Raw genomic sequence first — 27322 nt, 5'->3', positions numbered from 1 at the left:
AGCCTCTTTATAAATATGTTATACTGACTAAAGAAATCTCACAGTCTAGTGTAGTGGTAGTCGTAATTCTAGCACACAGGCAAGAAGATCCCATGATCAAGATGAGCTTCGACTATACATCTGAAGTAGAGGAAAACATAAAATTAAAAACAGGACCCTTGCAAAAAAAAAAAAAAAAAAAAAGAGGCTTGTGTTTAATGCATTAGGATTGGAGTTTATAGAGCAGCTTCTCCAAAGTTAAAATGTTCTGTTTGTTATCACCAAGGCTCCCACATCATCTATTCTAGAAAACTAAATTTGCCATCTTGTCCACTGGTTGTCCTCTGTGCTATCCATCATCTGATAAACAATTTGCTGCTTCCGGGGCCCTGATTCAGCTGATGAGTGTGCACATGACTTGCTGACTTCAAGCCATCAAGTTAGAATGCTTTAATTCTACTTGCTTATCTGTTCCCACCAGATGACGCCAAAGCCATCAAAGCGTATTCAAAGGACAAAACTCATGACACTTGAGTGTTCCAATCTGCCCACTGTGGGAGTTATAGGCTTCCGGAAAACAAGATAGTGTGCTGAAGTCACAGTGTCTGTTAAGCCGAGCAGGGCTGCAATAGTCACAGAGTCACCACTGTGGCCACGAGGAACAGCAAATGGAAAGCAAGATGCCACCTTCTAAAAATAGCCCACTTCTTGCTCCCTTATGCATTGGCTCCTGGTGGGCACAAATGGTGGTACGTGCCTATTACCCTAAGTTCAAAGTCACCTGGGCTACACAGCAAGGCCCACTCTCAAAAGCAAAACGAATGTTAGTACCTGATGTTAGCTTCGACAGATCAGGAGACCTCCAAGTCAAATTTCTTGCCTTGTAGAGGCTCTGCCAGAACGTTCTTCTCTAGGTCTTCCAAAAATCAGAAATAAAATCCAATAACTTAGACCGTACCTGTTATTGAGTCCCAGGCTTAGCTTCAGCCTGCAGTGCCTAGGAGTGTGTGTGCATTTATAGAGACAGTCTGCTTGGCTCGGCGGCACAGACCACCTCAGTCAAGAGACTGAAAAAGGAGGATTACAAATTCAAGACCGGACTGGGAAACTTAGCAACATACTGTCTCAAATTTTAAAAAGTAATACTAATGTTAAAAACTGGGCTGGGTGTGTAGCTCAGAGTTCCAGTACTTGCCTAGTGTGCACAATGCCCTTGAGCAGGTGATATAGTGACTTACCCAGTGATGGGAATGCTACTACCTCTGAGAGCAACAGGGTGATCTGCATAAAATGAAAACAAACTGCACAGTTGTGCTCTACAATGACGCATAACCGTTTCAGTAGCATGGCACCCAGAAAACTTGATTGCAGGTGGCAGGAAAACGTTCGTCTTAAAGACAATTGGAAGTGTTGATCTAAAGGGGCACATTTCAGTGTCTGTTTTTTCTCCTTTACTCTTATTCTCTGTTCTTTAAACTGCCCAGTGTGTGATTTTGAGTCTGAAGACCAAAGGTTTCCTAACCTCCTGCCAACGGTGTAGCCCCTAGAATGGTCTCTTCCTCTGGTCTCCATTACACTTCATCTTCATTCTACGTTGTCTTACCATCTATAGAAACTCTGAAGATGTTTCTAATCCTCAAAACTTTATCATTTCCTAAGCCCACAGCAGAGCTATGCAGTGGACTTCCAGACTTTTCCTCCAGCACATTTGATAGTCGTATAATTTTTAATGACCCTATCTTAACATGGTCTTTCTGTGCATATTAGCATAAATCCCATGAGGAGAGGATTCCTTTGAGTTTTGTGTCCTGATATATCCCAGAACTTGAAAGAATGATGCTAATGGCTTCCCTAACATGCCAGGGGGGAGGCGTTTCCTACAGTGGTCAGTACAGTACCCTAACACTCCTGCCAATTCTAACCAGCAAAATTGATACAAAGCATGACATAGACTTATGCTTCTGTGTTCTGTGTCTACCTGGTGATGATTAAATCCAGAATCCTCTTTCCATTTGCCATGATGGTATCTAAAGAGTATATTCCTTATACACAGCACTCCATAGGCCTGGATATTTGAGAAACGTTTTTAGTATAGTTAATTTTTACTGACTCTTCCTCTAATTAGCAAAGTTTCCCTCACATGGTCATGAAAACACAGACAGCATTGGTATCTATACATAAGCATTCAGGTATTGTTACAACAAAGCACCCTTTGCTCATATTGAAATAGCTCCCAGTGAAAACTGCCATGTCGTTTTTGGGGGTGTTTGCTTGTTTGTTTTAGTAGTTGAAGGTAACTTTAGTCCCCTGTCCACGCAGGAGAACGTGCACAGTGCTTCAAGTCAGGCCGTCTGTTTGCAGCTTCCCCTTAGAATAATTGGTGCAGAGTTGGAGACCCTATGTGGTTCTCTCACAAAAAACCAAATTTCCACTTCTGTTTTTTGCTTTGATGTGGGATGCCTGGGCCTTGGGTAAAAGTTACAGCTCCTATAATTCACTTTGTGGCACCAGCTCGTTTCCTGGGGGTAGTGCTTTAAGCTAATGAAGTTAAGAGTTTAAGAACTGCCTGTGGTGTTTCTGGAGGTAACTTAATGGACAACTTGAAATTTTGCCAAATCAAGCTTCTTGCATTCCCCCAGGTCAGACCCTAAAGTGTCTCTCTCAGATGGTAGGGGAGGCATGTTTGCAAACGAAAACCGTAAGAGGGTGGGGGTGGGGTAGGGGTGGAGCCACAGTGAGGAATGTTTAGCAGGTTCCAGGCTTGGCTCAGAGGTTTTCACACGAGTTATTTAATCTCCGTTGCCCACAAGAATACATGCAGTGACCTCATTTTCAGATGAGGAAATAAAAAAAAAAATGAGGCTTTATGTTACCCCGCCTCCCACCCCCCCNCCCCCCCCTGTGGCTGTGTGTCTAGTGAGCCTCAGTGCTAAGGCTGGAGTGAATCCAAGCTAAGCTTCAGAAGGAACAGGTACTTCTGTGCTCTATGTGTAATGGAGACCTGTCATTATAAAGAAAATGGATCCGTTTCAACTTTCACCATTAGACTACGGGCATACTCATGGGATTTAGGTAAAATGGCATATGAGGGTCGTTTAAATATTTTTTTTATTTCACTTGTTTATTTTATTTATTTGTGTATTAATGTGTGCCTCAATGCCCCTAGGAAAGTCAGGGGAGAACTTTCTGGAGTCAGTATATTCTCTCTACCACATGGGGCCCAGTTCTGAAACCCAGGTCATCAGGCATGGCCGCAAGCTCCTATACCCATCTGTGCCACCTCGTTGACCCCATTCAAAGCCTATACTAGAAAAAAAGATCTTAAAACATAAAACTATCCAGAAAGCATCCCAAAATAGTAGGCCTGACTGCATAGCTCCCGAGAAAGAACATCAAATTGCTTGTGTAAATAAATAAGGTAAAGAAAATTACCCGAGAGAGGAAAATGGGAAGCTATCATGAAAGGGAGCTGGGAACTAAGTCCTTCAGAGGAGTGGCATAGTTATGGGAAGCAGGACCAGCTTTGTGAAGCTTTCTTTCCCATCCTCTTCCCGCTTTGGAGCCTGTGTGTTTGAGTTGCTTTCTAGGCAGGGAGAAACGGAAGGTATCTTGGGACCATTTAATTTCCCCTTTACAAATGAGAAAACCCGTCTGATGAGAAAAAAAAAAGCCAATTTGCACATCCCCATTCCTGAGGCTGACTCCGTGTGTGAATCCTTTTTGTCAAACCTTGATTTAAGCATGCGAGAACCTCCCCACACCGTGGAGAGCAGTTTGCATCCAGCCCAGGTTCCCATGGTAAGGGACACCTGAGGCTGAGAATAACTGTGTTGTGATGAGCAGACCCACGAGGTCTCCATTCCAGTCTAGCGTCTGCCGTTTGCCAACTCTGTGTTCTCAGGCCCACTGTTAACCTCCTTGAGCTTTGGTTTCATCATCGTCTAAAATCGAGCTTGAGGTAACAGTTCACACTTTCGTGCCTCCTTGTGAAGGGAGAATGACTTCAGATATGAGAGACACTTAGAATGATTCTCAGCAGACGTTCAGCAGTATGACTCATTTACTAAACCCCGTGGTGGTTATTGATTCTATCAGAACCAAGGTGAGAGCTGAAAGTTCTTTGGTATAGCGTGAAGCATTTAATGACAGATGTGTTCATCGGCTGTTCATGAGGTCTCATATTTTAAGCCCTATTGTACTCATATGTGTGGTGGAGTCAGGGGATCACTCCAAAATAAGTGACCTAGCTTGGCTTGACATTTGCATGGAATCTTCTGCCCTGGCGAATTGGTGGCCTACTTCTCTTTTGTCAGTATGTTTGTCTCTGGGAGGCTAGACTCGGGATACATGTGCACGTTGGTTAAAGTGTGCCAGACAAGCACCACGGTAGACAAGAAAAAGAACTGGATTATTCGTACAGGACCCCAACCCCTAGAAAGCCACCTCCCAATGGCAGGGGCCGGAAGATCACACAGTGACGATTGAAAACCCATGTTCTGAACCCCAGGGCAGTATAAATAAAACACAGATGAATATTTTCACACTTACTTAACAAATAAGTATTGAGAACAAACCACCAGATGGATACTGTCAGTTTGCTAAAATAGACAAAATAGAAAAGGGAATTAAATGTCATTGTTTTTTTAATGTATTTATTTTTATGTAAATGAGTGTTTTGCCCGTAGGCATGCCTATACCATGTGTATCCCTGGTACCTACAGACATCAGGAGAGGGAATCAGATTCCCTTGAACTGGAGTCACAGATGGTTAGGAGCCAGAATGAAGATGCTGGAAGCTCAGCTCAGACCCTCTGCAAGAGCAGCAAATGCCGAGCCATTGGTCCAGGCCCCTCAGAAACCATTCTTGATCATAGGGACACCTTATGGTCCCTCAGCGAGAGCTCCCAAGCCAACTGTAGTGCATGAGACAAAGATGAAAGCAACCCACATACCGGAGGCCTGAAACCATTCCTGCCTTTTGTCTAAGTTTCATCCTAACACACTCCTGGTATTGTGGATGGAGTTATAGATGTTGTTTGTCACATAAACTCTATGTTTATCAATCAGTTCGTCAACACGCTGAACGTGTCTGAAGCCAGGCTCGTGTCAGCGGCAGGAAGCAGCCTTCATGAAGCTCAGAAACTGAAGTGAAACTTGGAACCAAGCAGCCAGGGCAGTTTCTCATCTTCTTCCCCCTCTGTCCCCTGCCACACCCACCCCCAACCGCCCCACCCCCATGTCCCCATTGCCTTTTATCTGACTCTTCCAACAAAGTCCAGTGGTTCTTTTATCTAAATTCACCACCCCAGATTTCCTTTCCTGTAAAGCTGAAGGCGTAGTCTTGGGCTTTGGGTGGAGGTGATAAGCCATTGCTTCTCTAGCTGGCTAAATGTGAAAAAGCTGGAGCATGAGGAGAAGAGGGGACACTTTAGTATGCTCAGGATGTGTGGTAAGCTGAACTAGAGAGCGGAGGGAAGCAGCCCAATAGTCATGGCAACGGGGAGGCTATGTCATCTGCAAAGGCCTATCTCCACGTCTCTCAAACATGGACCTCCAGCAATGCTTGTGAAGCCAGGAAATAGCACTGCTGAGCCTTCTTTTCAGAGGAGGAAATAAGTGAGGTGAATCCAGTTGATGGCTGGGGACACACACACACACACACACACACACACACACACATATGGAGCATGGGGGGGGAGGAGGAAAAAGGGAGGGAGGGAGAGAGAGAATATGTAATGTAAAGATTTAAAGTGTGGGGCTTGGGGCCGGAGAGATGACCCAGCAGTTAGAAATGCATGCTCTCCTTGCAGCAGGCCAGAGTTTCGTTCCATAGCACCCCCTCCAAACAGCTGCACTACCTGTACCTCCCACTCCAGGGCATCTGACACAGTCTCTGGCCTCAGCAGACATCCGTGTGCACATGTGCACAGCAGCCTGCACACAAATGAAATCTTAAAAAAAAAAATCAAGTTCCCCAAAATTCAGTCTTTGGATTTTCATTTAAGGACTTTCCAAAGTTCTTTATCGAAGAATACTGTCTATTGTTTTGTAATCTTTCTGCAGACACCCTCTGTCTGGTGCACCACTCAGCCTTGTGGAGGAAGTTTAGCTGTTTGCACTAGTTAGGGGAAGAACAAATAAGCAGAAGGGCGGACCTAGGTCAGCCTGAGCAGAGGGGCAGGAGCAAGGCGATCCAGCCTGGTCTTAGCGGATGGGTCCAGGGGTCTTTCCACAACGCCAGAGTGACTGCCTGGCATATCAGTGGGGGTATTTATTGGGGGTAGGGCAAATATAGAGATGACACCAGCCCTGAGCTCACCCAGTCTCTGCAGAGGAAAGAAGTCGCTCTGCACATGCCCCCCCCCCCCCAGCCTGCTCTGCACTTGGCCCCGGAGCCTTCTCCACGACTGCTCTCGATTTCGATGCCTCTGCTTTCATTCTGACTCCTGCTCCACACCAGACTGATGAATTCTCAGGAAGGGTCCCAGTGAGAAAAGAGAGCGCAGGCAACGTGCAAGAGCAGACTGTGCCCTCTGATAACTGTCAAGCCATTTGTCACTGGGAGCCCGGTGCAACTGACGCGAATGGGAAGGATACAGAGAGGGCCTGGATCCTCCTCTGAGGCAAAATCAGAGACACCTTCTTTCATCTTTTTTTAAAGATTTATTTTATGTATGCGAATACACTGTAGCTGTACAGATGGTTGTGAGCCTTCATGTGGTTGTTGGGAATTGAATTTTAGGACCTCTGCTTGCTCTGGCCCAAAGAATTATTTATTATTACACATAGGTACACTGTAGCTGACTTCAGATGCACCAGAAGAAGGAGTCAGATAACATTACAGATGGTTGTGAGCCATGATGTGGTTGCTGGGATTTGAACTCAGGACCTTTGGAAGAGCAGTCAGTGCTCTTATCCTCTGAGCCATCTCACCAGCCCTCTTTCATCTTTTCTAAACAAACTCATCCTTATGGCAGCCTGTTATCTAGTCCAGGGTATCTGATTTGATAGTCATTCATGTGTGTATAATACTGTATAATGTCTTAGAGGGTAGTTATTAACATCCAGAGCTTTTGCACCTAATACTATCGAGGTATTTTTCTGTCACTACTGGCCCCTCTTTTGCCTCAATGTTGGTATCTATTTTTTTCTATAGTCTTTCAACTCATCTTTTCAAAGATGGCCGCCTATGTCACCATCTTCTCCATCTCCCGTCTTGTGCTCTTTATTTATTTGTTCATAACACCTCTTTTTTTAAAAAAAGTTTTATTTATTTTATGTGTATGAGTACACTATAGCTCTCTTCAGACACACCAGAAGATCCCATTACAGATGGTTGTAAGCCATCATGTGGTTGCTGTGAATTGAACTTTGGAAGAACAAGGACCTTTGGAAGAACAATCAGTGCTCTTAACCACTGAGCCATCTCTCCAGCCCCAACACATCTTACACCTGGAATGTATTGGCCTAATGCTTTTGGCCCCTGAATCTTGAGTATATCAGAGCAGGAACGTGCGTCTGCTGTGGCAGCCCCATGGCCAACACCAGTGCCTGACACAGAACTGAACAAAAACTAATTAAATTACTTGATGAATTATTTTCTTCATGTCTAGTAAAGTCCTGAATAGAGCTGCTGTAGAAAAGACCTCTTAAAAATAAAAAGCAGGAAGCAGGCTGGAGGTAGAGCTCAGTGGTAGAGCTTTTGGCTCGCACATCTAAGACCCTGAATGGTCTTTAACAGCTCCTCCTCCCCCAAGAAAACTAGCAAGAAGCTATTGCAGTAGAGGAAAAACAAAGACTTCGGCTTTCTTCTAGTCAAAGTTTCTGGTTTCTGGTTGACTGATTGGTTGGGGGAAGTTCACAGAATGAGAAATGTCAGAATGCAGAGTCAGAGGTTCTCTGAGCCTCTGAATGATGTTCCCAGGGCCTACTTGCCTGGGCTGAACCCCCTTTCTGCCTGGCCCCCTCTTCTGTATGGACATAGAAGCAATTGCAAATGAACTCCCATCTGCTCCTGCCCTGATCACCCGTGTCAGTCGGAGGCTTCCTTGGGATGCTAGGAGAGCATAGGGGCTGGGAGGCCATGGTTTTGAGTCCACTGATCTGTTATGTTTGTTCCAAAGCTGCTAAGCAGTAAGGACGTCAGCAGACACCCTCCCTGCGCCCGTGTTCTCGGCTTTGTTCTCACAGCTTTATGAGAGTCCGCCTGCAAAGTTTCTAGTTATTGCCTAAGGGGCAACTCAACGTCAAGCTTCTTGTGTGAGCTGTTCTGAACATCCCATGTTATGCACGTCATTCTCTGGGTCTCATCACCTTGCTCAGTTACGCGACTACATTGATCGCTCAGCTAGCTCATGCGGTACATCTCTGCATCCAAGTCCTATGGCTTGTGTAAAGTTGGTCCTCTCAGAATGCTGTGGAGATGAGTAAGCACAAGTATAACTAACAATGGAGGTGGTGATAAGAAGGTTCAAGCAGGAAGAGTGATTGCTTCACAAGCCAGGGTTTGATCCCTTGAGTCTCATGGTAGAAAGAAAGAACTGACCACAAAAAGTTGTCCTCTGAACTCCACATATCACACACACACACACACACACACACACACACACACACACACACACACACACACACTTAATAAATAGACTTTACAAGCCAGCCAGTCACCTTGGCTAACATTTGTATCTCCTCTCAAGTATCATGTTGGACTATATATGTATGTTTGTGTGTATATTTCTGTTTTTCACGCAGGGACCCTGATGGTTTTGAAGCATCCCTATCCAAGGGAAGTAGAAGAACCTTCCATTTATGAATCAGTCCGGGTTCACACAGCGATGCAGACAGGAAGGACAGAGAATGACCTTGTGCCCACTGCGCCTTCTGTAAGTGACCACCATGCTCTTCACTGATGGCCATTGGATGCAGCGAGAGCTACAGTCCATTGGCTCACACAAAAGTTCTAGTCTGGAGCCGACTTAGTGGCACACACTCATAATCCCAGCACTTGGGGGTCTGAGACTTGAGCGTCGCCTTGAGCTCAACCTTGGACTAAAAAGTTCTGTGTCAGCCGGAGCTGTCTTGTAGCATCCTGTCTTGAAAAGCAAGCAAGCAAAAACAACAAAGCAGTACATTCTTGGGGAAATACAAAACTTGCAATTTGATATAATATTGGAAGACTACAATTCAATTCAGCTGGTCCAAGGAAAATTAAAAACAAACAAACAAACAAACAAAAAACAACCCACAAATGCTTTGGATGAGTGTAGGTCAGAGTTACAGTGCTTTCCTGGTATTGTGAGATCCTGTCTTATCACCAGGAGAGAGAGAGAGAGAGAGAGAGAGAGAGAGAGAGAGAGAGAGAGAGAGAGAGAGAGAGAGAGAGAGAGAGCGCTTAGAGACCTTAGTAATAGGATTTCAAAAACTTAGAAAATGTCACTGAAATTTCTCTCTTTAAACAGCCAAACAGGTTGATGGTAGAGTAGGTGAGAGATGAGGTTACCGAGCTGCCTAAGCAGTCATTCCTGGACAAGCTGCTTAAAAGATCAGAAACAATTTCCTTTGCATTTCAACTATCCATGAAAGAAAAGCCCCTCCAGCTCCCCCGGAAAACTCGGGGTGCTGTTTTTCTACCTTTCGTTCTCCAGTGAATGGCACCCTTACTTCTTGCTAATGTGACCCCACTCCCCTTTAGTCTGAGCATTATGGGATGTGGGGATGAGTCATTGCTCATCTCAGAGGTCATCCCTATGTATTCCGGGAGCCACAGTCTGCAGGTTCCTCCGACATCCTGTCCTTTGCCCATCCTCAGGGTTCCTCCACTTGCGCTCTCCTCCTGGCCTGCTGAATACTTCTAGTAGGGGAAATCTTCGTTTTGGCAGATGATAAAAATGGCAACATCCAAAGAGAACACCAAGAAGCCATTTACACTTAAAAAACAGCCACTTACAGTTATTAACTACCAAGCACATTAAAACAGACGAGACCTTCCTATCCCCAAAGTTTTTTTTTTTTTCTATTCTGATGACAAAGAGGACTTTCTTAAATGTGCTATACTGGGTGTGATGGTACAGTCTGGAAATCCCAACACCTGGGAGGCTAAAGTTGAGGCTAACCAGGACTATGTAGCAAGATGCTGTGCCAATAAAAGGGGAAGAAGGGCGTGGGGTTAGGACTCAGTGGTTAAAGCACTACCCATGCAATCAGACCAGAGTTGAGACAGGCAGACAGGCAGACAGGAGAGTCTCCAAAAGCTCTAAGTCCAGCTCACCCTGGTGTATGTTTTAAACAAGGTGAAGAAACTCAAGTTTATACTGTATATATGTATATTCCATAGACATACTGTATAGCATGTACGTGCACACATGTGGGCACACACATGGGGCATATATACAGGAATCATTGCTTGTAAGTTCTTGTGGCTTGGTAGCTTGAATAGTTTTACCATTTTACTACAACTCCTCAAAAGTAAAAATCCTGAAAATTGGTTTTAAAAGACTTGGAGGTTGGAGGGTTGGTTAAAGAGTTAACAAAAGGAAGCATCGGCTTTTAGAACTAGAGAAATGTAGGAAAGTAAAACAATTGATACATTTCCAGAGCCAGATGAGAACCCAGATCAGATCAAGACCTACCTCTGCTGGTTCTTGTTTTCTTGCCAGCCAGTTCCCTTCATAGCTTCCTCTTTCCCCGTTCTTAGCTGTCAAAAAACCACCTTGTGTATCAACTGTTTATCTTCACAGTCTCCTCCTCTTCTGTTTTTCGAGATAATAAAAAAATTATACAATATATTCTGATCACACTTTCCCTCCCTGGCATCTCCCAGACCCTCCCCATCTCCCTACCCATCCAATTCATGCCCCTTCTTTCTTAAAAAGCAAACAAAAACCAAGAAATGTACCATAAAAACACAAAAAAGCAAAAGCAAAAATACATAAGCAAAAGACCAATAAGACAAAAAAAAAAAATGCCTCCTAAAAGACAAAAAGTCTACCAAACGCCAGTGAGTTTGATTTGTGTTAGACAACGACTTCTGGGCATTAGGGTCTACCCTGAACTGTGGCTGATATACCCAGTACGACTCCATTAAAGAGAATTAATTTTTCTTTTGCCAGTAGGTATCGGAGGCAGGCAGCTTCTTGGTTAGAGGTGGGAGCCATGCCCACCTTCCCTCTCAGCCTCTGTTAGACTCCTAGAGACTCGAGATCAGTGAGCCTACTATCTGCTATCTTTTGCCTATGTTTATCTTTGGTCAGTGTAAGAGTCAGCCAATACTTCATCTGTAGCTTTGGTCTCAGCTAGGACTAAGATTCTTTAGACCAAATTATGGAAGTCATAACTACTTTTTGTTTCCTCCAGTGTATCACGAAGTTCATCTGACTAAGTATGTGGACACTGTAACACAGGAGAGAATTTTTAAACAGTGGTTAGGGCTTGGTCAACAAGGAATGCACATAATATAACAAGAAGAAACCTAAGAATGTTACTGTGTAATGATACAAACCAAAACAGTAGAGGCTTTTTAATAGGTCCAGGACTGTATCTCAGTATACTTTGCTCACAGAATCCTGAACTGACCTGGTTGAGAGAAGAGAGCCCTCGTCAGGTTGTCATTCTTGTCCCCACTCACCCAATGCGGGCACCCCTCTCTCCCAGCTTTGAGCTCTGAGGTATCCACACTTCTGTTTTCTCTTTTGAGAAATGAGTTCCTGCCTGTAGAGGAAGAACATTATGTCATACTTCTAGAAGAAGAACTTGCTTGAAGTAAAAAACTGAAAGTAGCCCCATTTCCCCCAAATGCTGGTGCTTACATAAAGTTATTTTACATCCTTTGTCAACTTCATTTAAGGAAATCATTGTTCATATATTGTAAACACCAAAGCATTAGGATCCTGAGGTAAGATTAAATTTAGTTAATTCATTTGTTAAATGAACATTTTAAAGTGCCCACCAGCTTTAAGTGTTGCAGTAAACTAGGCAAAGACCTATGCACTGAGCTTCCATTATAGAGCGAGTCACAGACACAGTCACGTACTATGACACCAAACAGGTTATAGGGAGGGACAGGGCACCTTCCCTGGATAAGAAACATTGGAGCAGAAATGTCATTTAGAGGAAGGAAAAAATGGATTATGTGCATATATGAAATTGTCAACAAATATTTTTCTTCATAAAGAAAAGAACAGTTCACATGAAGAAGTAAGAAGGTAGAGCAGAGAGAGAAAATAACACACAAGATCCCTGAGGCAGACAGACATTCTGCAGAAGGGCTTCAAGGACCAATAAGGTCAGCATTGCTAGGAGTGGGCCAGAGGGAAGGGGAGGCTCTAGAGCACAAGAGGGCTAGCCTGGGCTGCTTCCCAGCAGAGGGATAGCTGAGATGAGCTAAGTGTCCTGCAGGGAGCATGGCTCCTGTGCCAGCTCTCCCTCACTGCACAGACTGAGTCTTTGTTCTGGATGCTGAAAAAGTCAGAGAGTTTTAATCGCTTAAGTTAAGTCTTCACAGCTTGAAAGAAACCCCCTAACTACTAAGTATTCAGTGGACTTGCTGCTAAGTTGGAGGCAGGGCGATCTCTTAGGACAGGAGCTGGTCACTGTCAAGATGTTACAAAGATACAGACAACTTGATAATAGACGTGCAGTTATATTCCTTGAGACAATGTATTTCAAGTTCCTGACTTGAAATACTAAACAGCCTGGCTTAGTGAGAGTATATGCTTCCTCAGCTTCCTTATAACAACCCTTTCCTTCAAATAATGATGTTTCCTTTGCTTTGTGACTTCTTTCTCTGTTATATGATCTGCGATGTGTGATGGTTCTTCTTGGGTGCCTCCCTTGTACATTTCCAGCATGTTTATCTGTGTGTCCATGTGTATCCTTTCTCTGTTTCTCTCTCTGTCTCTGTCTCTCTGTTTCTTTCTCTCTTTCTCTCTCTGTGTAGGTGTGTGTGTGTGTGTGTGTGTGTGATTATGTGTGTATGTGTGTATGTTTATTTAGGCTCTTCATTACAGAGTTATAATATATATATTTAACTATACCCTGTGAACATCTTTGGTAGCTTGCATGGTTTTCTAAAACATGATTAAGTAAATTCCTTAATATTCTACTACCGAGAATATTAATTTACTTAAAACAGTCATTCTGGTTGGCTGGTGTTTTAAAATCACATTTTAAGATTTGAAATAATTTTGAATTGACAGAATAATTGCAAGAATAATCTAAAAAGCTTTGTTTTCCAATAGCCATTTATGAGTTAATTCCTTATAGGATGCCTGATCATTTTAAACACAGCAGTGTGCGTTCCTACAGACAAAGACACTTGCTTCCATAACCACACACCACGATCCGAATTAGGAAGTTGCTATGCCACCATTGTAGCCACAGATCTGGAGAGCTTTGCTTCACCCATACAGTCCTCTAGAGCACAAAGATCCCGTCCTTGGTCTTATGTCCTGTCTCTTGATTGTCCTTCCTGTCCCAACTCCTGTTTTGCCTTGAGTTCCCACCTCTTTCATTTTTGAAAATTAAAACCCATTTCACTCATAAATTCTTCCCCATGCTGGCTTGTCTCTCATGGAGTCGTGATTAGGTTGGAGTGTGTGGTTAGGTAGGAAGACCACGAGGGGCTCTCATGGCCCTCACTGCCTCCTCAGACACTCCAGGTTTGCAGTTTCCCCCTAAGGAAGGTTTGAGCAAGTGAGAGGCGTCGACAGCTTTCTTCCATTTAGAATCATTTTATTCTTTTGGTTGTTCTTGTTGCTATTAATAAAGATTTCAGGAATCTTTATTAATCTACCGGAGAATTACAAATATGCATTCCTTCCTAATGACTATGCATTCTGCTCCCTACTAAAACGTTGCCCATCAGTTGGTGTTTATTAGCTGTCTTAGCCATTGTTCCGGTTGTTGTGAGTGGTGAGCCTCGGATGGTCTCGCTTCTTTTATGTTCATTGGTTGCTGGGCTGCTTTAAGGGAGAGCTCTTTATCTCCCACGTTATCCAGTGTCTTGTGTTGATAGGTTAAGATCCTATCACAATTTATTTTCTTTCAAAATTGTCTGTGATTTGGTGAGTAAGAAGCGCTTCAGGGTGTCTCTGTCTATGGCCTCCTGATGCTTTGATAGCTTGACTTTCTGACATAGCAAGGCGCCCCAGACTTGGCCCATGCTTTCCTTGTGTCATATCTAAAGTCAACTATTTTTCAAAAGAAACGTCTTCTTCTTCATCTATAAAGTTGTACTTCACAACTTGATATCTGAACCACATAGATACCTGTTTTGATTGAAATGTCACTCTCCTACCTGCTCAGGGATTAGGAAAAGACACCTGTGTCTGCAGGTGTACCTGTGAATTTATATCTGTGTCTATCTGTCCATCTGTTCATCTATCGATTATTCCCTCCATGGTTACACAGCAACAACTGAAATCCTTATCAGTACCATGAGGCTCATTCTAGGTTTTCATGGTTGCGACACCTTCTCCCACAGGGAGGGATATGGGTCCCATTATCTGGAATGTGGTGATCAATGGACTGTAAGCAATGTCCATCTGCTGCTCAGTTGCCCAACCCCCTACAGGACTTCCTGCTCATTCAATAATCAGTTCCAGGCCACTGCCACCCCACTCTCTGCAGATGACTACTTTACACTGGTTGCCACCCCCACCTATATTGGAAGAAGCCCTCACTCCACCCCACCCCACCCCACCCCACCCCACCCCACCCCACCCCTGGCTTTATCACCCACACCAAGCTGCTGCTCCTACAGCTAATGGCACCAGCCACATAGATTCTCCTTGTTCCCTGTTTGGGCTCCTCCATTCTGTGCCAAGGTGCACGAATGTCCGCACGCTCATTCCACCTGAGGACTTTGAATGTTTATGGAAAACAGTGCGGGAGGTGGCATGGCTAATCATCTATTGTTAAACATTTAAGTTGTTCCTAACCTAGAGCTATTCCAAACATCATTCCTGCTACAGATCACGTGTTTAAGGATAAATCTGCCACACAATTATTTCAGTTCTTATATCCAGAGTATATAAGATCTGTATATTTTCAGATCATGCATCTTTAGGATTTCACGTATCAAAACCACAAAAAATACTAGACTTTTAGTATATTAGTTAAAGGTAATTGTCCATAGTATTGTCTCTTAGCTTGAGTTTAATGGCCCCTTTACAAAAATATTTAACCTTAATTATTTTTATCTCTATAGACACTTGCCTGTAACAAACCAAAATGATAATTTTGTTTTGTTTTGTTTTTGTTTTTCTGAGACAGGGTTTTTCTGTACAGTCCTGGCTGTACTGGAACCCACTCTGTAGACCAGGCTGGCCTCGAATTCAAAAATCCGCCTGCCTCTGCCTCCCAAGTACTGGGATTAAAGGCATGTGCCACCACTGCCTGCCTGGCTATTTTTTTTTCTTTTTAAAGGTTTATTTATTTATTTTATGTATGTGAGTACCCTGTCACTGTCTTCAGACACATAAGAAGAGGGCATTGGAACCCATTACAGATGGTTTCGAGCCACCATGTGGTTGCTGGGAATTGAGCTCAGGAACTCTGGAAGAGCAGTCAGTGCTCTTAACCACTGAGCCATCTCTCCAGCCCCAAAATGATAATTTTAAAAATGTTTCTTAGTACTTAACTCAGTTTAATTTCTCTTTTTACTTTTTTATTTTCCAATTTTAAATATAGGTTGTTGTACTGGCTAGCTTTGTGTCAACTTGACACAGCTGGAGTTATACAGAGAAAGGAGCTTTAGTTGGGGAAATGCCCCCATGAGATCCAGCTGTGGGGCATTTCCTCAATTAGTGATCAAGGGGGAGAGGCCCCTTGTGGGTGGGACCATCTCTGGACTGGTAGTCTTGGGTTCTGTAAGAGAGCAGGCTGAGAAAGCCAGAGGAGGCACGCCAGTAAAGAACATCCCTCCATGGCTTCTGCATCAGCTCCTGCTTTCTGACCTGCTTGAGTTCCAGTCCTGCATCCTTTGGTGATCAACAGCAGTATGGAAATGTAAGCCAAATAAACCCTTTCCTCCCCAACTTGCTTCTTGGTCATGATGTTTGTGCAGGAATAGAAACCCTGACTAAGACAGTTGTATATGTTTTGCCTTAATGTATGCCTATGCACCACATTTATGCCCGGCACCCTGAGAAGCCAAAGAGGATATTGACTCTCTGGAACTGGAGATAGAGGGATTGTGAATTATCATCTAGGTGCTGGGAATCGAACCCAGGTTATCTGGAGGAGCAACAAGTGCTTTTAACCACGGAGCCATGTCTCTAGCCCCTCGATTTAATTTCTTTAACATCACAGTGATTATGTGACGTCAGACCCAGCATTGTTGAAATGCACACGCAGGAAGTTGACCTTCACTGTTGTGACATCCGAATTCCACAAGTGCTTCTAAGCTATTTCTCATCTCTATTCTTGGAACTTCCGTGGTTCCTCTTTCTATTTGGTAGGAAGAATTCACCTCAGGAGAGAAGTCTAGAAACCCCCATTACAAAGAGCCCTGACGTCACCGTGGTCATTTCCCAGGTCTTGCTTGTTTTCTTCTCTTTAAGGAAAGGTATATCAGGAGGTCACATTAGGATAACATAATGTCCCAGGAGTTGAGTTTGTGCTGATTATGGGATTGTGAAATTTTTTATCTTAGAACCCCTGGCCTATAGAGTCTGAACCATTCCCATAATTCCTTGCTGCTACCTCTGAGTTAATGAAACCAATTAAAACAATGATTCGTCCGTATTTCAGATCCCATTTTGAGTAGATGAAGTATAAATGCATTTGCACTTCTGAGTCTCTTCTCCATGGGACGAGAGTCTCGTGAGACGAGTTTGCTGTGGAAAGGACTGTGGAGAAGGAAAACTATGGAATAAAACAAATATTGCTATTTCTGCCACTTAGTTTCCTTTTTAAACTTTGAAAACCACAGCCCTAAAATAAAGAAATCCTTTTACTTTTCTGAACAGACTGTCCCAAATGTAGTAATCTCTCAGTATCGGTCAGTATTTCCAAGATCCTACATGAATGCCAATGTCCTTAGATGTCCAAGACCCTTATCTAAAATGGCACAGTGTGCACGTAAACTATCCACACACACACACACCATGCACTTCACATTCGATTACTTATCACACCCAAAATACAAACGCCCAGGAAACAACCAATAGAATGTTTTGTTTATGGGATGGTAAGAAAGAAAAATCTGTACATATTCATTACAGACTCTGGTCTTCAGACACACCAGAAGAGGGCATCCAATTCCATTACAGATAGTTGTGAGCCACTGTGTGGTTGCCGGGAATTGAACTGAGGAACTCTGGAAGAGTAGTCAGTGATCTTAACCACTTAGCCATCTCTCCAGCCTCAGACTCAGTGTTTTTATCCAATATTTAAGTTCATGGCTAGTGAATGCAAGGGTACAGAGGCTGAAGGCCACTCAGAGTGTCAACTGCCCGTTCCGTTCCGTTCCGTATGAGTGCTTGCTTCCTACTCTAGGATTCCTACAGCAGTCCGAGCTGCTGGCTTTCACCGCACGCTAACGAATATCACCAGTTGTTAATTGTTTTCAAGTTGCCAGTTTGAGGTAATCAAGAGCCTTTCCATCAGTGCCTGTGGATATGGAATATGTCCGATGATCCAGTCTGCAAAGTGTCTCCCATGGCATCAGGGAGAGTCGCAAGAGCTAGAGAGGGACAGTTAAAGATCAGTGGCAGACTTGTTCTTCATAGAACAGGACAGAAGGGCGAGCCTGCAGCTTAATGTAAAGTGCTTGCCTGGAGTAAGGTTCCCCCCCACACCCCAGCACTGCAAGATAAGAAGGGACAGGAGTACAAGGCCAAACATGTGACAATTCCGGGCTTCATTCCAGGCTTTTTCTTTTGCAGCTGGGCACCAAAGAAGGCTATCTCACCAAGCAGGGAGGCCTGGTAAAGGTAAGGGAGTGTGGTTCGTAATCTTGACAGATTTTTTTTCTATAAAGGAAAATTATAAACTTATTTTGAGCCACTTATATTACCTGAGAAATGACTTGACTGTTCTCTGACAAAGCCCTGTGTCAGTAACCTGAAGTTCATACTAAAAAGGAAGCACTGTGCAGTATGTTCTGTGGAAGGTCGAGAACAAAGGGGCCAGTTAGCTCAGGAACATCTCTTCCTTCCTTCCTTCCTTCCTTTCTTTCTTCCTTCCTTCCTTCCTTCCTTCCTTCCTTCCTTCCTTCCTTCCTTCCTTCCTTTCTTAAAAAAGATTTATTTACTTATGTATATGAGTACACTGTAGTTATCTTTAGATACACCAGAAGAGGGCATCCGATCCCATTACAGATGGTTGTGAGCCACCACNTGGTTGCTGGGAATTGAACTCAGGACCTCTGGAAGAGCAGCCAGTGCTCTTAACCTCTGAACCACCTCTCCAGCCCTCTGTTTTTTTTTTTTTTTTTTTTTTTTTTTTTTTTTTTTTTTTACAAAAATGTTAATTTTTTTTTTTTTTTTTTTTTTTTTTTTTTTTTTTTTTTTTTTTACAAAAATGTTAAACTTTTATAAAATATTTACTGAAAGGTAGGCCAAACACATCACTGGTGCTTAAGAAAAATTACATTATAAAGTACCAACGTAAACACAGTGTACAAATCCAGGGCTCCTGCCCGCTCCCTGCCTGCAATTGTACCTTCAAAGCTCTCTTTAATTTTCACATGTCTTAGCCATGGTCGTCCAATGTGTCAGCTCTTGTCTATTTGAGGAGTCAGAGTCCTGCCCTCTCCCCTGTGACCAGGCTGCTTGAGTCTAATCTAGTTGTGCAGTTATCCGTGTCCTTACTAGACTGGATGCTCACTGAAGATGGGAGACATTCATTTTTGTAGCCTCTTTATTGATTCATTTGTTTCATATCCAGAGACGATCTCCTTCACAGCCCAGGCTGACCTCAAGCCTATAGTCTTACTTCTCAGCAACCGCAGTGTGAGGATTACAGGCATGAACAACTATGCCTGTTGACTATTTATTCTGCAATCTTCTATTGTCTCTTTTAACTGGGTGCATTGCCAGCTGAGACAGATCAGGGCATTGTTAAGACACAGGAAGGAAATAGCAGCAACAGTTTCTGCTGTTGAGTCCAGAGAAGATTCAGCGTGTCACGTGATTAAAGGATCCTAAACTTCAACTGTATCAGTTTTGAAGTAATAATAATAAATAATAATAGATGACATTACTTTATATGCAGTGGGTTAATATATATGATATATAAATGAAGTTTCAAGAGTATACATGGAATATATATAAATTTCTGGGGTGGTGACATAGCTCACAGAAAGTTCTCAAAGTTGATACCAGGGCTACACAGAGAAACCCTGTCTCGGAAAAAAAAAAAAAAAGTATACAAAGGATTAGATGAAATAAGTCTAAAATATTGTGGGGTATTATTTTTGAGAAAAGTTTCAAAATAGCTATAAAAAATAAGATGAGTCTATGTTCTAAGATCACAATAGTGATCACCACTAGTAAGGGCCGGGGAGATGGCTCAGTGCTCTTAACCACTGGCTGTCCTGGAACTCACTTTGTAGACCAGGCTGGCCTCAAAATCAGAAATCCGCCTGCCTCTGCCTCCTGCGTGCTGGGATTAAAGACGTGCGCCACCACACCCGGCTTGGATACTTTTAAGATGAAAATAAACTATCAAGTTTAGGTATTGCATTCTTGTATTCAAACTTAAATTTTCTCCCCTCAGACCTGGAAAACAAGATGGTTCACTTTGCAAAGGAACGAACTGAAATATTTCAAAGACCAGATGGTGAGAAAAATATCCGCACCCTCCCCATCCCCCGCCCCCACTCCTCCCTCTACTCTCATCCCCACTCCACCCCTACTCCCGCCACTGCTTAGGTGTTAGTTCCATGAGGTTCTGGACATCCTCTGAAACAAGAGTCTAGAGACCCAAACTCTTTTCAATTTGCATTTAATTATGAGGGGGCAGGGCACACTGGCCGCTGAGTTTGTTTGGAGATAAGAGGACAACCTATGGAGTTGCATCTCTCCTTTCAATAAGCAGCTCACGGGAATCAAACTCTAATCATCAGGCTTGATTTGACCACAAGCATCTTTACCCATTGAGCCATGGTGCCAGCCCAAGATCCGGGCTCTTCATCCTGATCTACTCTGACTCTGCTAAAAAATGAGGTCTCCCTCCAGCGGCTGCTGATTGGTTGGTGCAGCTGTCACTCTCCGCAGTATGTGGCTCCCTCTGTGTGGGACAAAGGAATTCTTCCCTTGCCATTCTTGCCTAGGAGGCAATTTCCCCTTGTATTAAATGCATATCCAGGGCTGGAGAGATGGCCCCCCGCAGTTAATAACACTGCTCTTTCAGAGGTCCTGAGTTCAATTCCCAGAAACCACATGGTGGCTCCCAACCATCTATAATGGAATCTAATGCCCTCTTCTGGTGTGTCTGAAGACAGCTACAGTGTACTCTTATAAAAATAAATTAAAAACATCTTTTTAAAAAATTGCCGTTCTCGTTAAAATAAATAAATAAATAAATAAATAAATAGAAGTATGTCCATTGCCCAGGTTCATTTTATCACGCCAACTTAAAGTGATTTACTTTTTCTTTATACAAGACAAAAGGGGCATTTTTTTTTTTTTACAAAAAATGAAAATATTTTATTTTTAAATAATGTGCAAGAACATGTGCCTGTGTGGGAGTATGTACCCATGAGTATTGGTACCAGGCCAGAGGCATTGAACCCTTTGGTACTAAAGTCACAGGCAGTTTTGAATTGCCTGGTGTGGGTGCTGGGAATTGAACCCTGATCCTCTGCGAGAGCAAATCACCCACTGAACCATCTGTGTGGCCCAGCAATGTCCTCCCAGTGCTTAATCTGTGAAAGGCGAGATCCCAAACCCCAGCGTGTGTCTCCCCTGTGTCAGGCTTTGCCATCTCTGTTACCTTAAAGAAACTGACGGTTGATCGCAGCGACTTGTTAAGGGATGGACACGCACGTGTGCTTATTTATGTGACATCATTTTGTTTTGTTTTTCAGTCACCAGAACCAATTCGGATCCTCGACCTAACAGAGTGCTCAGCTGTTCAATTTGATTACTCACAGGAGCGAGTAAACTGTTTCTGGTAAGATATTTTCATAAAGGAAATGTTTCGAAAAGTCTTTTAAGCCAGGGAATAAAAAGCTATCTATCTTCACGTGTCCACATCTGGATGGAAGGACATGGACTTAACCTCACAGGAGGGTGTTGCATGCTAGGAGTGTCTCCAGCTGTGTAGGCCACAATGCCTCCTCTAAAGTGGCTTCAACAAAAAAGGCAGGCTGACTAGGTTCAGGCTGTGCACTGTGCAACAAGGACACACTCATTCATTCATTCATTCATTCATTCACATTGTAAGCAACTTTACTGCTTTGAGATTTTTCTCTCAGTTTTAGTTATCATTTCACTGACTCTGGTGATAGACGGGTCTGTCTTGTTTGGGCCCCATGTGACCCTAGCAGCAGAGGAAGTGTTTTGCTGTGCTATGATCAATATAGCGAGATATCAGTATATACATTTCTGGGGTGGTGTCCTGGGAAAAAACAGGTGTGTCTTCTTTTCTACCACCTTTTGTTTGAAAGTTTGTCAACCATATCCATCCAGGCTGAAAGATGAAAGCTAGTCTCCCTCTAACTCAGCTCACCCAGACCTTGGCAGATTTTCTTTCTGACTGCTTTTAGCCATCACTTCTTTTCCTAAGCCGGCTAGAAGAAAGCTTCAAGGATACAGTATCATGGACCTTCCAAGAATAAAGATAATATCGATAGAACTGTAGTTTCATTGTTACACAGAGAAAGTGAGCAATTTTCAGCATCAACAAACAACAGACAGCTTGTTAACGCCTGCCTATTATCTAACCGAGGTTTGATTTTTTTTTTTTTTTTTTTTTAAGTAACAACTTGAGAGGCAGGTGAACTGTGACAAGGTCCCAGCCAGGGCATGGTCTCTACCTTTCTCTTGACTCCTCCCAGCTGGCTCCTTCAGATCCAAGAGGCTACTTTCGCCCTTTGTGTTTTCACGGACAGGAAGAAAGATGTATCAGCTCTGCCTGGTCCTTTGTATCAGGAAAGTCAATGTTGCCCTGGAAACGTTGCCCTGTGAGGCCTCGGCTTGACCCACTAGCCGCAACATAAACAACCATTGCCTGATCATAACTGGCTTAAATTAATCAGGGCTTCTGTTTGCAAGAAGAAAAGGGAGATTTGTGTGAATTTATAGAGCAACAGGGAGTATCAATGACCTCCAGGAACCAGTTTACACTCAGCACAGTGCACAACCTCTATGATGTTAACATCCTCCCTCCCCACCCCCATCTCCTCAGCTACCCACCCACCCACCCACAGACCTGAGAGCTATAAGATGTGCTGCTCCGGCATTAAGGTGATAGAAACACTTCTGAATTTCACCTCTAGGAAGGAGGATCACTAGTTTGAGGTCACCCTCTGCTATGTAGCAAGTTCAAAGCCAGCCTAGGATACATGGGAGTTGGGTGGGAGAAAAAAAAATAGTATTTGTGTCTAGATTGTAAGGATAGAAAGAATGACGAGGATGTTATGGCTAACCTTATCACTCAAATGATTTTGACTAAAGAGTCAGAGGCAGCAAAATGAAAAGTTATCATATACCTTCCCAAGCTTTTGTGATGACAAAAAACTTTTTTAATGGCAGAGACTAACCTGTGATAAGGAATGGGTCTAACTCCTTTTTCTATTCTGTTTTGAAACTGACTACATCTTCAGGAGGAAGGGTTACCCTCCTTAAACCAGCCAGTAAAATTGAGCTCTTTAGCATGCCCTCTTCTCTGCCTGGCTTGTCCTTTGACACACACAGAGGCTCTGGACCCACTGTGGAGCTCAGCTGAGTAAACTTAAGTTCCACAGAAGACAAGCCCCACAAAAGGCTGTGGGTGTGACCTGGACTTCTTTGAAGTCTCCTGGGAGAATATAAATCTTGTCTACAATAACACAAACTTAAAACCCCCTAGGCATTTCTGCAGTTGCTGACAGAATGGCTCTGCATACACCAATTCTTCAAAGCTACTATGCTAATTATGGGAGCCCTCAGCAATCCTTCTTCCTTGGGAGATGCTCATACTGTTCAGCCAGGGTTTATACAGTGAGTTATACCAATCACCTCACATTGTTTCTTTTGTTTCATCAGCCTAGTGTTTCCATTCAGGACATTTTATCTCTGTGCAAAGACTGGAGTTGAAGCCGATGAATGGATCAAGATACTGAGATGGAAGTTGGTGAGTTATAAAAGTCTCCAGATGTCCAGTGCTCTTGATAACTAACATGTGGACTCCAAGCATACACCAGTTGTCAGAGCGGGCTCTAGAACCAAAGGAAAGGCTCTTGGCAGTTTTGTGGAGTAATCTGCATTCTTAGTGGATATCAAAAGAAGGGAGGGGGTTGTAAGAAGGAAGGGTAGATTTATTCTTGCGGCTCAGCCTATCCTCAGCCGCAGCTGTCGGCGGTCTTCGGGTAAGGTGTACTGGTTATTATCATTTCCTTTGGAAGAGAATATTTGGATTGGAAGGCCTCAGAGTGGGATGCTGACATATGGTTCAACTTGGAGAGCCTTTTAAATTGTCTTGGAGGGAGCTTAGGGAGTAACTCGGTACCCAGTGTAGTATGGGTATTACTAAATTTCCAGATTACCAAAGGTGTATTATCTTTCTGCTCTTACTTTTTCCCCATGCATATTATAGAGAGTGGATAGCTGAGTAAAAGCTTTCTAGTGTTTCCTGTAAGTTTAATATATTATTAGTCTGGTGGTTGTTCCTCTCATGAAGTAATGAGGCAAGCTACTTATGAAGTAAAGGAGGTTCCCAGTTCTTGAGGGCATAGTACTCCCATGAGCCTCTGATGTAGACCTTTTGGTGGATCATAAAGACAGGGACTTGTGGAGGATGGAAACCATCACACTTCCAAACAGGAAGCCAGAGATGAACTGGGGGTGCGGTCAAGTTCAGACGTCTAGAACTCTCTTCAGAACAGTTCTCACTCCCAAGGGCAGTGCACAGTGACCTCAGGACTTCCTAGTAAGTCTCATCTTTTAAAGGCCCCACCACATCAATGCCACCACCCTAGGGACCAAGCCTTTACATGTAGGTCAAACCATAGCATACAGTCTTAAAATGTATTCAAAGGCAAGACACCTTTTTCCTAATGTCTCTGCTGTGTGTGTGTTCATAGAATCTATAGGCATGCCTGAGAATGGATATCCTTAAGACCAAACTTGTAGCTCAGAGGTAGGAATACACTCCTCTCTGCCAAAAAAAAAAAAAAAAAAGAAAAAAAAGGAGGCTGGTTCTTTTGTTTGTTTTGTTTTGTCCTTTTTGTTTGAAATCCAAGTTAATATAATGATCATTTTGAGTCTGCTCTCATGCTGAATATCAGTGAGGAAATGCGTTGTCATGGCGAAATTGGGCTGAAATGACTCCTATAAAAGTAACTTTTATTCATCTAATGTAATTGTCATCTTGCAGGCTTACTGCTTCTGTCTGCTAACCTAGATCTCTGGCAGTCTTATCTGGATCTAGAACGTCTTCAGCCCTCTGAGACTGCACAGTAAACTCATCCCTTCCGAGTTCTTTCTGATCTCTGGCTGGCTGCTTCAACCAACTCAGCTGTTCTGAATCAAACTTCTTCCCATGCTGACTGATTCAATCTGGCTTCTCTCAGCTTCTTCTGAATTTCCCTGCTTGGCCTCAAAGGAACTCTAGCAATCTGTTCTAATCTCCTGCCTCCTTCCGTCTTCACCTGTGTCTATCTAGTTCTTCCTCTGCAACCTGTCTCTTTAAAACTCTCCCAGTAAAGCTGCCTCTCCTTTCTCTCCCTCTCCCTCGCTCCTTCTGTCCCCACCCTCTCTTCCTCCCTTCCCCTCTTCCTCTCTCTCTCTGTACTGTTCTCTTAAAGTAGCCTCCCTTTCCTCTCTCATGAGAGTTGGGCAGATCCTATTCTGTCAAATCTTCCTCTGATTCATCACTTTGTCTGCCACTCAATTAGACATCACTTTCAAATATGGCTGCTTTCTTCTGCAAACTAACTTTATCTTCATTGTTTGGGATTAAAGGTGTATACTTAGGGCATGTCTATATTCCTGTCAGAGGGTTAAAGATGTGTGCTAAGGGCTGAGCCACATCACAAATAGAAACAAGTTTTTCCAGGAAACAACACAATCTCAGGGTCCGCAGTGTGATCAGATATCCTGCCACAGGCTCCATTTCTAATTCCATATATTTTGTCATTATCCAAATGACACATAATTATTATGCAAAATTTAAATAAAAAGCAGTCCAATGTATACTTTCAGACTTCTCCCTGGGCAAATGGATCTTTAAGAACAAAATACAGCTCCCTTCTGGTGGTTTTCACCTGCCCCTTTCCACCAAACAGTGTATTATCAACTACTTTCTAAGTCCCCAGCTGAAGCCTGAGTCCTCCTTTTGACTGGGTGGTAGTGTGTCATGCTTTCTCAGAAGTATTGGATAGATCCCCAAATTGAATCTGTTGTAATAGGCACTATACAATGTCTTAAAGGAAAATTAAAAAACAAACAATAAAACTTGGTAGAGCCGTGGCAATGTAAAAGTGTATAAATGTCCTTTACTGCTCAGTATGTCTTTCCTTACCATTTCCGAGTCAGTATCATAAAGTAATATCATTCAATAACAGACATATCTATGTTTTATTACAGTCAAAAATAAGAAAACAGCTGGATCAAGGAGAAGATACTGTCCGGTCTCGGTCATTTATCTTCAAATAGACTTTCTTGCTCAGAGGCAAGGTTGACTGTTCCAGGTGTCTGATCTGTGGCAGACTTCAGAGGAAAGCTCATTAAAGTATTTCCTCTAAAAACAAATCAAAATTAGATCGTGGTTGGGAGCTGTATGCTGTTTGCTGATTCATGGAAAACATCTGGCAGGACCTGGCCATCTGCTGGAGACCAGAAGCAGCGTCCTGCTGACGATGACCGCCTAGCTTCCAGATGGAGCCACTCTCAGAAACAGCGCCAGACAAGGGCTGGTTGGCTGTCCCAGTGGCTTAGGCTCATTGACTTTCGTTTCCTGGAGTCCAGCCCCAAGTCATGGTCAGCACAAGTAAACTTCAGGACTTGCTACAAGCACGAGGGGACAGCAGTGCATCAGGGAGCTCAGGCTGGGCTTTAGGAAGCAGATTAAGAGAATAAACACCAAGGGCATTCAAAGGATGGGTTGCTTTTGTTTTGTTTATAAACGAGAACCTCAAATAGGGCTGAAGAGGTGGCTCAGCCATTAAAAGTGCATCTGCTTTCACAGAGAACCTGAATTCAGTTTCCAGGACCCAGATCGTGGGGCTCACAAATGCCTGCCTGTAACTCCAGGCATGCATTTTCCTGCCAAGCTTGACAACCTGAGTGGGGTTCCCAAAACTCACACAAAGGTAGAAGGAGAGAAGCAACTCCACAAAGTTGTTCTCTGACACGTATATCCCAGCATGTATGGTCCCACATCACATACACACAAATAATAATACAAATCCAGTGGATCCTTCACATCTAATGATAAACTGAGAACTACATGTCTTGTGGGTGACTAGGTAGGGAAACGTATATGATGTATAATAAAGGGTAGGAATGTCTTAAATAGTAAGAAAATGCACATTGAGAAGGGTGGTAGTGAATGACTTTTAGTTTAATGGTTACCATTACAAATATAAGCACTAACTAAAACTGTCATTTCTTCACATTCATTTGGACTTCTCCACAAAGATGTGCTCTGTCTTCTTTCCAAGGATCAGCTGTATGAGATTGGCCCTATGAGGTACCCAAACATTATTAAAGGGCAACTTCTGTTTCTAAGGAAGGGAGTGAATCAAATCTTCATGAACTCCATGATACACAGCTGTTGCAAACTAGAAGATCAGGACTGAGGTGCAATGACATACTGGGGTTCAGAGGTCATGAACAGATTTTTAACTTCCAATCATTACTAATCTAGCTTTTTAGAGAAGGGACAGAAATGAGTGACTAGCCAGCAAGTGGTACAGAGCTGATGGAACTCTGTTCTTGCAGGAGAAAGGGGCAATGGTTTTCACTTTTGTCAGTGTGTGACCAAGATGCTGCTTGAGCCAACAATTTACAGAACAACGATTCACTTTACTCTGTGGTTCCAAGACATTTCTGCCCATCACGCTGGGTAGGGTGTGGTACAGCTGCTTACATCAGAGCCGCAGGAAGCAGAGCAAGGCAGTGACAGGAAAGGGAGAGGGCAAGACAGAGTCCCCAGGAATATATCTTAAGTGGCATGCTTCCATGTTCTGCCACCTCCC

At 43.3% G+C, this 27322-nt stretch overlaps 1 protein-coding gene across 1 annotated transcript in view; it reads left to right on the top strand.

Moving 5' to 3' along the window:
- Positions 1-26219, top strand: part of Dapp1 (dual adaptor of phosphotyrosine and 3-phosphoinositides 1) — a 49365-nt gene extending 23146 nt beyond the window's left edge. Inside the window, exons 4-9 of the mRNA XM_021196727.1 lie at positions 8728-8858; positions 17862-17909; positions 19696-19758; positions 21008-21093; positions 23169-23256; positions 25710-26219. Coding sequence (XP_021052386.1) covers positions 8728-8858; positions 17862-17909; positions 19696-19758; positions 21008-21093; positions 23169-23256; positions 25710-25778 — 485 coding nt within the window. The 3' untranslated portion in view covers positions 25779-26219. The remainder of the gene's footprint in view (positions 1-8727; positions 8859-17861; positions 17910-19695; positions 19759-21007; positions 21094-23168; positions 23257-25709) is intronic.
- Positions 26220-27322: the final 1103 nt, after the last annotated feature.

Source organism: Mus pahari, chromosome 4 (genome assembly GCF_900095145.1).
Source record: "Mus pahari chromosome 4, PAHARI_EIJ_v1.1, whole genome shotgun sequence".
In the NCBI taxonomy this organism is placed as follows: domain Eukaryota; kingdom Metazoa; phylum Chordata; class Mammalia; order Rodentia; family Muridae; genus Mus; species Mus pahari.
The sequence above is the reverse complement of the archived record's forward strand: the minus strand, read 5'-3'. Positions and strand labels throughout refer to the sequence as shown.